Here is a 9,481-nt window from a genome sequence, read left to right as displayed (position 1 = left end):
GTTGCAGTCACGGGCGCGGTGGCCACACTGCTTGCACGTCCGGCACCTAAAAGGATTTCGGCAGTCAATTTTGCAGTGGCCGACCTCGAGGCATCGATGGCAGGTGCGGAAGCGGTGGTGGACGAAACTTCTTCCCGTTGAAGGGGAATAAGAAGCAGAGACCCTCCTCTGCTTTGAATGCTGGTAGCTGGGCAGCGCACGCCACCAGTACGGCGCCTTGACGAGTTGCCAACCATCCTCGGAGTAGACGCCGGGAGACGCGGCAGGCTCGGGACTCGAGCGACGCGACGTCCGCGTCGGACGCCGGCAGCTCTTGAAGGCGCCTGCAGGAGCAGTCTTGAGGCATGGCCTGTGCGCGCCTTGAATGGGGAGGGGAGGAGTTGAATCCAGCACGACAGCATTCAAGGCAAAGCAAACCGAGCGCTGCAGAACCTCGCCTCCCTCCGCATCGGAGGTCGCCAGCTGGGAGTCAGCGACGTAGGAGGGATCAGAGGAAGCGGGTCGCCGTGGCGGCGAACCCAGATCTGATAAGCACGGTGCCAGCAGCGGCGGACACGGGTCGGCAGGAGTGCCTCGCCGCACGAGAGGCCACGGAAAGCCCGGCGGGAGGAGCGGGGACAACGGGGGGCTGGCCTGCGGGCTGATCTGGAGCGGGGCAGCAGCGGCGGCGGTGGCTGCGGCCGCCGGAGTAGCGCGCCGCAGGAGCGTGGGCGTGGGTGCGGACATCCTCTCCCCAGAGTGATCCATGTCCCCGGATGCAAATGAGGTGCACAAATCTTAGTTTGTGAGGCCAAATATAGCAGCACGTCCATAAATAGATCTTCCCAGGAAGAAAGCGAAATGATTTCCCACACGAAATAGACACTCCAGTTCACCGACTCACGCGGCGTGCCCATAGCCACTCAAAAAACTAAGCAACAGGTTTCTAGATCCAAATGAGAGCGAGATAGAGTAGGGAGGCAAAACAATGGCTAGAAACAGTGTAGGTCGCTCACAGGAGAGCATGCCCAGATGTGCTGTCTGGAGATCACAGGTAGCACATCCCTTTCATCCATGGCGACCAACGTGCACCAGGCTGAACCAGCAAAGCGCGGCAACTTGGCAGCCTTCCAGTGTTCCTGCTAGCGACCATTTTGTCAAGATTCAGTGATCTGCATATCCACATCATGATACCATCAGATACCGAGATGTCACCAACCGACGTTGGAACCATTCATCCAGGTGTACCATCAGACCGCAGTTGCTATCACCGACCCACACGTACAATATCAGTTAGTCCATTTTTCAGCTCAAGATCAGAAGAGGACTCTCCGAAAAGGACTGCATATGGTGCCCGCATATATCGGGAGGCATAAATAAAGCAACAACAGCAAATAGTTATTTAACCTAACATTCATACTGTACCACAGTTATGAAACTACAGGCCACAACTACAACTTGTGGTAACAGCAGGCAGCGAAGGCCCATAAACAGGGGCCCTAGCCAGGAAAGATGGAGACTGAAGGTGGACGGAGGAAACATCTTCCCCCTCCAGCACACCACCACTGCCTCAATCTCACTAGGCGTGGTTGCATCACAAGCTACCTAAGCCTATATCATCAACATGACAAAGATAACATAAACAATAAACCTGTGGAACACCTGATGGTTGGTTGCATTTGTGACGGGGTATTAGCATCTCAAAATGTATGTTCACAAACTACTCTCCATTGACAAAGTTTTTACTCTCGTAGTACTTCTTTTCACTGGCTTCCTTCTTTTCATTCCGCTTCTGCACAAAGCAACACCACAGAAAAAGTGAGTAAAAACCACACCAGATCAATGGACCAGCATAAATGGGAACCACATCAAACAACAGAGCATAAGACATAGCAGGAAATATTGGTCCCAGGAGACAAATATTTAATGTACACAAGTACAAAACTACACACAGGAGAAAGCTTCACCAGAACATCAATTCATTATCATAACATCAGTATAAAACAGCTCACGTGTGCACATTATTGATAAGAAGACAAAAGAAAAATCACATTATTGATAAGAGACCAAATTCAGCCCAGCAATCTGATACAACACTACGGTAGTTACCTGGTAGGCTTCATGGTTAGAAACTATCCTCCTTATAATAGTACTAGTAGTGATATCCAAAGGGCTTTCCAATCTGCGGAAAATACCCATATCCATTGGGACAGCATATGGATGTGACTCGTCCTGCACGAGTGGCCATAGTAAATAAAGAATGTTATGTTCCACATTAGGATTTTCTAAGAAATATTATTGGAAAAAAAACTATGTGATTACCTTCGCAAAATCCATGTTCTCAGCAATTGTTCCTTGAACGACTAATGAAATATTAAATGTTGTAATCTGCAAAGAAAAATGAAGTTAGAGAACTCCTGGCATAAACCCCCACAAATATAACCTGATATTCGTAGCTAAAATTGCAGCTCATGATTTTAAATAATTTGGTTCAATCCTCAAATCTAGCTGAAATACCTAAACTTTGGGACCAAGCCAAGAAAGAAAGAATGTCTACTGACACTATGCTATCTTGTGAAAAAACTCGTGCCACCAAAGTAAAACTTGGGACCAAGCTAAGCCAGCACGTATTCAAATTTAATACTTCCTGTGGAATTGTGAGTTCTATTGGTACAGCGTAAGTGTCATGTTCTATACAATGTGTGTACGAATGTATCCGTTTAGTAATTGGTACTACAAATAGTAGAGTTGGTGGTGGCAGTGGCTACAATAATCACAGTGGTTTATTTACCCCTCCCACCTCCCTGTTCTACGTTTCTACCTCCTTTAAAGAGCTAGAAGACTATTTTGGAAGAAAAAACAACTCTCAGCAAATAAATACTTCAACACAAATCATGACAAGTATCACACTGAAGCGCAACCAGGCGCAGCAGCAAAGCCACTGACATGGTGGGTAGACCAAGCACAGCTGCTGAGGCAGAAGCCCAGCATAGGTGAGGCCGGGGAGAAGGCAGACTGACCGAGCCTTACAAAGACGGCTCAACGTGCTAGGATACATGTTTCTTATCCTTAGCAGAGTGTGGGCACTCAATGAGTAGTCTTAACTCTTAAGTGCAGTGTTCAAGGAAATAGTACAACGAATGCATCAAGCATTTTATACTACAATAAGATAATGTCATGGTTTAGAGTAGAGTAGACAACTACAACTCACCATGTCTTTTGAAATGTCCCATGGAGCACCAATGATTACTTCATCAACATAACGGCAGGCTAGGACACTCAAACTTCGCTCATGAAGATTCATGATTGGGCGATGTGGTCCTCGTGTAGAACTAACCAATATAATAAACATCAGCAGCAAAATCTAGACTGAATATAATGTTGAATGAACTGAGTAGAGATGGTAGGCTTCAAAACAAATGCACATTGTAAACTTGGACAATTGAATAAACCGTACACATATTGTACCTCATAAAGGATTGGAAGAAGAAAAGAGGAAGCAACCATCGTATATTACCTTATGGTCTGATCCGTGTGAATACCAACAAGCAAGAAATCTCCAAGCCCTCGAGCAAGTCGCAATATCTACGTAGAAGAAACTATAAATACAAAAGAAAGTTTGCAGTGCTATAATTTGGAAAGGAAAGTTCAGTTTGCTTGATTGCTTCCTTGCAATAAGAAGAAAAAATATAAGTAGAGCCAACATGCCAATATGGGAAGTGCGGCTGAATGCTGAGACAGATGATGTTTTCCTTCTTGTATTTACCTCAACATGCCCAGCATGGAACAGATCAAATGCACCATCTATGTAAACTATCCGAGAATCTGGTCCTGGACCCTACATTGGTAAAGCTTACAGTCAACACAGAATGAACTGTAGCAAAAGTTTGGAAAGAGGGAGACGGTTTTATTCAGTTAAAAAGCACTTATTATCACCACATTTACAGAAATGAAACAAACATACAGTTACACTGTATGCTCATGTAATAGATAACTCAATAACAAACATATGGTTTTTTTCTGATACTTTCAAGGATTGGATTCTTTATTGTGGATGCGACAATCGCCTCTGAACTTGTCGAAGTACTATTAAACAATTCACCTATTGCTGCCACACTTCCGCAATCGATCACAATCGACTAATCAACAGGGCACAAGTTAACACTAGAGCAGGCGCTCTGTACTCCCTCCCACCGAAGAAAATATCTTTATTATGTCAAAAAACTACATGAACATAAAAAAAAACTGACTTTCCAACGGGTATTTAGCACATGCCTTTGAACTACAAGAGGAACTCAAGGTAGCACTCTCTCACACAATCCCACCATGAAAAAAGTGCCGTTTTCAGAGGGACTAATATAGATAGTGATACCTAGAAGTTGCTTCTAAGATCAAGACTAGGTGCCAACTGCTAAGCCATGCTGTGGTGCCTCGTGGAATATTCATCAAAGAACATAAACAATATTCAATTCATGAGAAAGTTATACCCTGCTATTTGAGAACTGAACTATCCGCCGAGACGTAGGAAGAAAATGAGATATTCTAGTTCCACTTCCAGACCCACTATCATCAACCTTCTGACCATGCCCAGAACTGAATTGCCTCTGTAGTGAAGAGTGGTTGTGCCTATCAGAAACTGATCTCTCTCTAACACAAAGAAGCATTCTTCCTGCAATGAAAAAAGATGATTTCACAGTGAGAATAAATATTTTCACTGCCATAAGCAGTTTCTTTACTATAAATGATCAATTCACCGGTTCCCAAAATTCAAGATAAAAGTGTATTCCATGCGCCCATAGCATCCTGGCCAGTAAATAGAATAATTATATAGCAGCAACTTTATGTTGGATGTGATGCCTGGAACAAGAAAAGGGTGACTCTTGGGGACAACTTATTCGATTGTTCCTTCCTTACGCTCTTAATAATATGGCACTATTTCGAGTGCTTTATAAAAGTGGAGCACCACAAGAAATCGAGAAAGATAATCTAGTGAATGATAGTCTCGTCAACAAATAGGTTTCTAGTTGATCAAGAATCAATTGCAGTATCGGAGATCACTATAAGATTTGGTTCTCAAAGATAATTGCAACTCAGAACTAGAGCCTAGATATCCGCTTGCCACAGAAGTTTCAGACTCCAATTTTGTTATGATAAAGCAAACGTCAACAGTAAAGTACAGGAACAGAAAACAAAAGCAGAATCCATACCGACAATGTCTGTTGTTGACACTCCCTCGGTTCTTTTAATCTGCTTATATCTGCCAGCATTTTTGGCAAGGGCATATGCGTCGGTGCCATCTGGGAGCAGACAAGGATCGTCGCCATGGATGATGTAATCTATATTATACTCGGTGAATAGCTTGTTCATGAAGTCTTCGGTTATGGCATATGGCGCATCTGGAATGACATCATCCACCCATTTCACTGCGCCCACCATCACCATTCTGTGTTACACAGAAAAGGAAACATAAGAAATAACAAACTGCAAATTGTTACCATTGTGCATACCACCCACAGCGTTAGTTACATGAGAGTTTATAGGATAATTAGTGGGAAGTGGAAAAAATGTAAGTTAAGTGTACATAATTTGCACACACATTTACTATTCGTATATTTAGGCGCATTATTACAGTCTATCCAGTGCCCCTAAATCCATTTAATATCATAAATGGAAAACAAATTGTACAATTCAAATTTCTCGTGCCATACAGCAATTGTTTCTCCAGCAATATCTACAGACCGAACATAGTTCAAGCGTTAACATCGTAGCATCTACTCGGTCGGGGGTTAATATACAAAAAAAAACGCAATGAAATGCTGGAGCAAGCTGCGTGGATGCGTGAGAACACCTCACCACGTGTGGGAGTTGAAAAGGCGACAGCCGCTACACAAAGGGACGGGGTAATTAACGACCCACCTCTCGTTGAGCGGCGTGACGGGCGGCCCCTTGTTGACGGTGATCTCGTCGTCGCTGACGACGCCGACGACGAGCTGGTCGCCGAGCGCGCGCGCCTGGCGCAGCGCGTTGCAGTGGCCGTAGTGCATCATGTCGAAGCAGCCGTCCATGTAGACGCGCACGGGGCGGCGGCGGCGGCGGAACCGGCGCCGAAGCGCGTCGAGTGGGGGCAGCCCCGGGACGGCCACGGGCCCGGCGACGTGGAGCGCCACGACGGCCGCGCCCAGCACGATCCCGCCGATCGCGCACGCCACCGCCAGCCTGGCCTTGCTGCTCCCGACCTCCATAGTGACAGGCAGGCGGAGTGGGAGAGTGAGAGTGCGTGTGCGTGTGCGGGGGTGGGTGTGGCGGGATCTAGGGTTAGGGGTGGTTGGGGCGTGCGGCTCGGGGGGCAACCACCATGGGAAGTTGAGGAGGCGTGGTGGTGCTGGCGGCGAGGAAAGCGGGCTGCGAATGCGGTTCCGGTGTAGCTTTGCCGCGTGTGCGTAGCGGGCTGCGGTTTAGCAGGGAGGCGGGAGCCTCTGTCGCGTGGGACCGATGTGTCAGTGGTCCCTCCACGCACGCGTCGGTGCGCCATAGCCTAGAGGAGCTATCATGGTCGGCACACGCGTCGGTACGGAGGGTCTTGCTCTTGCCGACTTCCCGCCATGGTTGCTGTCGATTCAGGATATTTTGTCGACCCGATGTACGGTCGCCTTCACCGTTGATTCAACGCCCGAACGCCGATGCACTTTTCCGATGCTCGACACCTGGCTTTTAAGGCCCATTCCACCGCGCGCCCCCATCTTGTTCGGATGCGTCTATTTGGGTAAAATGAACGAATAGCACGGCCTAACTCGCGGTCTTAAACGGATAAATGTCCGGATTCCGTCCGTTTCCAACCCATCTTCGGCCCAAACTTGCGCTCCGTTTGGGGTGAAACGGACGCGCGCGGACGGCCTCGACGAACGCCCTTGTCCCCTCCCGTGGCCCGCCTGTCGGGGACACTAGCAGTCCCTCCGCTATCACTTCCACCCTCTCTCCCCGCCCCGCCCCGCCGCCGGCGCCGCCGCTATCCTCCGGCCGCCTCCTCACCGTGCAGCCCCCCGGCCGTCCATACGAAACCACGTCTTGACATGGCCGCTATCACGCCCGCGCTTTCGCCGTAGTTTTGGCCGTCGATCGAAGGAGGTTTGGTCGACGCCGTCTTTACCGATGGCAGAGGGGACACGACCGTCGGCGATGTACCACCCATGCGGCCAGTAGCAGGCCGGCAACCACCCCTGCTGCGTCGAGGTGATCATCGCGGCCTCTTCGCCACCACGACCGCAAGGTGTTCGATATTTTGCCCATAAAGGTATGGACAGTGGAGACGGGTTTTTCTTCCATCACTTCCTTTGTTTATCGGACGATTCATCGTCAGATGATGAAGATCTTGTGGTGGCTGCACTGGTCGTTCATGACCACATTCAACGGCAGCTTCCTCGATACATGTGGTTAGTCCTTGGTCGTGCTCCCAACCTGAACTGCAACAGGAAGAGAGGTCACGCCTTGCTCTATGCCGATTACTTTTCCAACACCCCGCTTTTCAAGCCGGATAAATTTCGTCGCCGTTTTCAAATAGCAAGGCATGTGTTCAATTGTATCCAAGAGGGAGTGGTTGCTCATGACCCATACTTCGAATGCAAGACGGATGCCCTTGGCAAGCTTGGATTCTCCTCTTACCAGAAATGCACTGTGGCCATCCGCATGCTTGCATATGGAATTTCAGGCGATCTGGTGGATGAGTATGTGCGTATGAGTGAGACAACATGTCTGATGTCAATGTACAAGTTCTACCAGGCTGTGATCGAGGTGTTTGGCCCAGAATACTTGAGGCAGCCAACTGCCGCTGATACAGAGAGATTGTTGGCGATCAACCAGATAGAGGCTTTCGAGGCATGCTTGGCAGCATAGATTGTATGCACTGGGCGTGGAAGAACTATCCATTTGATTGGCACACTCATTTGAATCTTTAAATGACTTGGTTGAGCACGTTTGGGATCACATTGGCAACTAATAAATGTATTGGTTCATTTTATGTTCAGTCGAGACAATTTCGATTTGGTTGTAAAACTATTTTATTATAGACAATTTCAATTGGGTTGTAAAACTATTTTAATTTTCAGACAAATATTTGGACGTGCAAACTTGTTTTGATGAAAATATGGGCATTTTTGGCCCTGACAGACAGGATGGGGCAAACGGATGCGGCCCCGCACTGGGCGCACGGCCACCGCATCCCAGGACACGCCATGACACGAACCCATTGCCCTACCCAAACGGACAGAATCCGGACAAAACGGACGTCCGTTTGGGGTCGCGCGGTGGAGTTGGCCTAAGAGCAACTCCAATGGGCCGACCCAAACGGACGACGCTTTTCTCCGCTTTTTGTCCGATTGGGTCGGCCCGGAGGACACAAACGCCCGGTATTGTGTTTGGGTCGGCGCAAGCGCCCAACGCTGGTCCGACCCATTTTATCGACGCGTCAAAAAAAGTTTAAAGGCATTTTAAAAATAAACACATGCATTTAATTAAACATAAAGCCGGCCACGAAGGCCGGTGAAAGTCCACATTACATTAATTAACATAAAAAACTAAAAACTAGACGACGTGTGCCCTAGACGTCCTCGTCATCGGTGGCGTCTGCGTCGGGGCCGGTGAGGTCGATCGGCGTCGGCGTAGGGCCGGCCCAGAGGGCGGCGATCTCGGGCTGCGCCGCCGCTGCCTGGGCCTGGCGTGCCTCCTCTTCGGCCTCGCGCTCGAGCATCTGCAAGCGCTCGCCCTCTCGGCGCTCCTCGGCTAGCCGAACGCGGCGTCTGTGGTCGAGGTAGGCTGCCTACTGCTTATTCGTGGCCCCAAGCTAGATCGGCGAAGCGCTGACCCACTCGCGCACTACTCCGGACCAGGAGTTGCGCTCGAGGGGCCCGGCTCCTCCGGCTCGGCTTTAGGCGGGAACGGCGGGGTCACCGGCGGCACGACGCAGTCCCCCGCGGAGAGGGCCATGGCCTCCGCCATGGCAGCCTAGAAAGCCGTCTCATCCGCCTTCCTCCACCGCTCCTCCTCCTCGCTCTCCTTAATGGCCGCCTGGTAGGCGGCCTCGGCCTCCAGGTCCTCATCGCAGACGACGAGCGGGGGCGGCGGCAGGCTGCGGTCGACACCGCGTCGCCTCGCCTCCTCGTGCTCAAAGGCGAACCATCGAGTCCAGTTGGGTGAGTCGACGGCAGTGCGGTTCGGCACACTGCTCCGGCGTCAGCAACGCCTGCCAGTGTCGCACCTCCTCCGCATGGGCCCTCGCCGTCCGCTGCGCCGCCGGCACTAGGATCCTCTCCGGATCCAAATGCCAGTCACGCGGCAGCGTCGCGTCGGGGTACGACAGAGGCACGCGGTGTTTGCCAGTGCCACTCTGCCTGGTGCACCGGCACATTGATGCGATGCCTCTGCCGGGGAGCGTGCGTCGGTGCGGGGAGGGTGGGGAGGGAGGGAGAATGGCGGGCGGGGGCCTTGCCCTTGCCTCTGCTGCCGATGC

At 50.0% G+C, this 9,481-nt stretch overlaps 1 protein-coding gene across 1 annotated transcript; it reads right to left on the bottom strand.

Moving 5' to 3' along the window:
* Positions 1-1,327: 1,327 nt before the first annotated feature.
* LOC123103140 (ethanolamine-phosphate cytidylyltransferase) lies at positions 1,328-6,411 on the bottom strand. The gene is made up of 9 exons (XM_044524637.1): positions 5,896-6,411; positions 5,187-5,422; positions 4,467-4,648; positions 3,746-3,817; positions 3,497-3,564; positions 3,191-3,311; positions 2,302-2,367; positions 2,089-2,211; positions 1,328-1,771 (listed from the first exon to the last, which is right to left on the bottom strand). The coding sequence occupies exons 1-9, from the start codon at positions 6,219-6,221 to the stop codon at positions 1,700-1,702; spliced, it is 1,266 nt and encodes a 421-aa protein (XP_044380572.1). The 5' UTR covers positions 6,222-6,411; the 3' UTR covers positions 1,328-1,699.
* Between the last annotated feature and the right edge of the window lie 3,070 nt (positions 6,412-9,481).

This window comes from Triticum aestivum, chromosome 5A, assembly GCF_018294505.1.
Source record: "Triticum aestivum cultivar Chinese Spring chromosome 5A, IWGSC CS RefSeq v2.1, whole genome shotgun sequence".
Classification (NCBI taxonomy): Eukaryota; Viridiplantae; Streptophyta; class Magnoliopsida; order Poales; family Poaceae; genus Triticum; species Triticum aestivum.
Note: the sequence above shows the minus strand (reverse complement) of the source record. Positions and strands in the feature narration are given on the sequence as shown.

Excerpts from the sequence above, each read along its gene's own strand:
- LOC123103140 (XM_044524637.1), bottom strand. The coding sequence starts at position 6,221 with ATGGAGGTCGGGAGCAGCAAGGCCAGGCTGGCGGTGGCGTGCGCGATC. Across the intron at positions 4,649-5,186 it reads GTCAACAACAGACATTGTCG|GAAGAATGCTTCTTTGTGTT; the intron begins GTATGGATTCTG and ends TTTTCATTGCAG. Across the intron at positions 2,368-3,190 it reads GGGACATTTCAAAAGACATG|ATTACAACATTTAATATTTC; the intron begins GTGAGTTGTAGT and ends TTTTCTTTGCAG.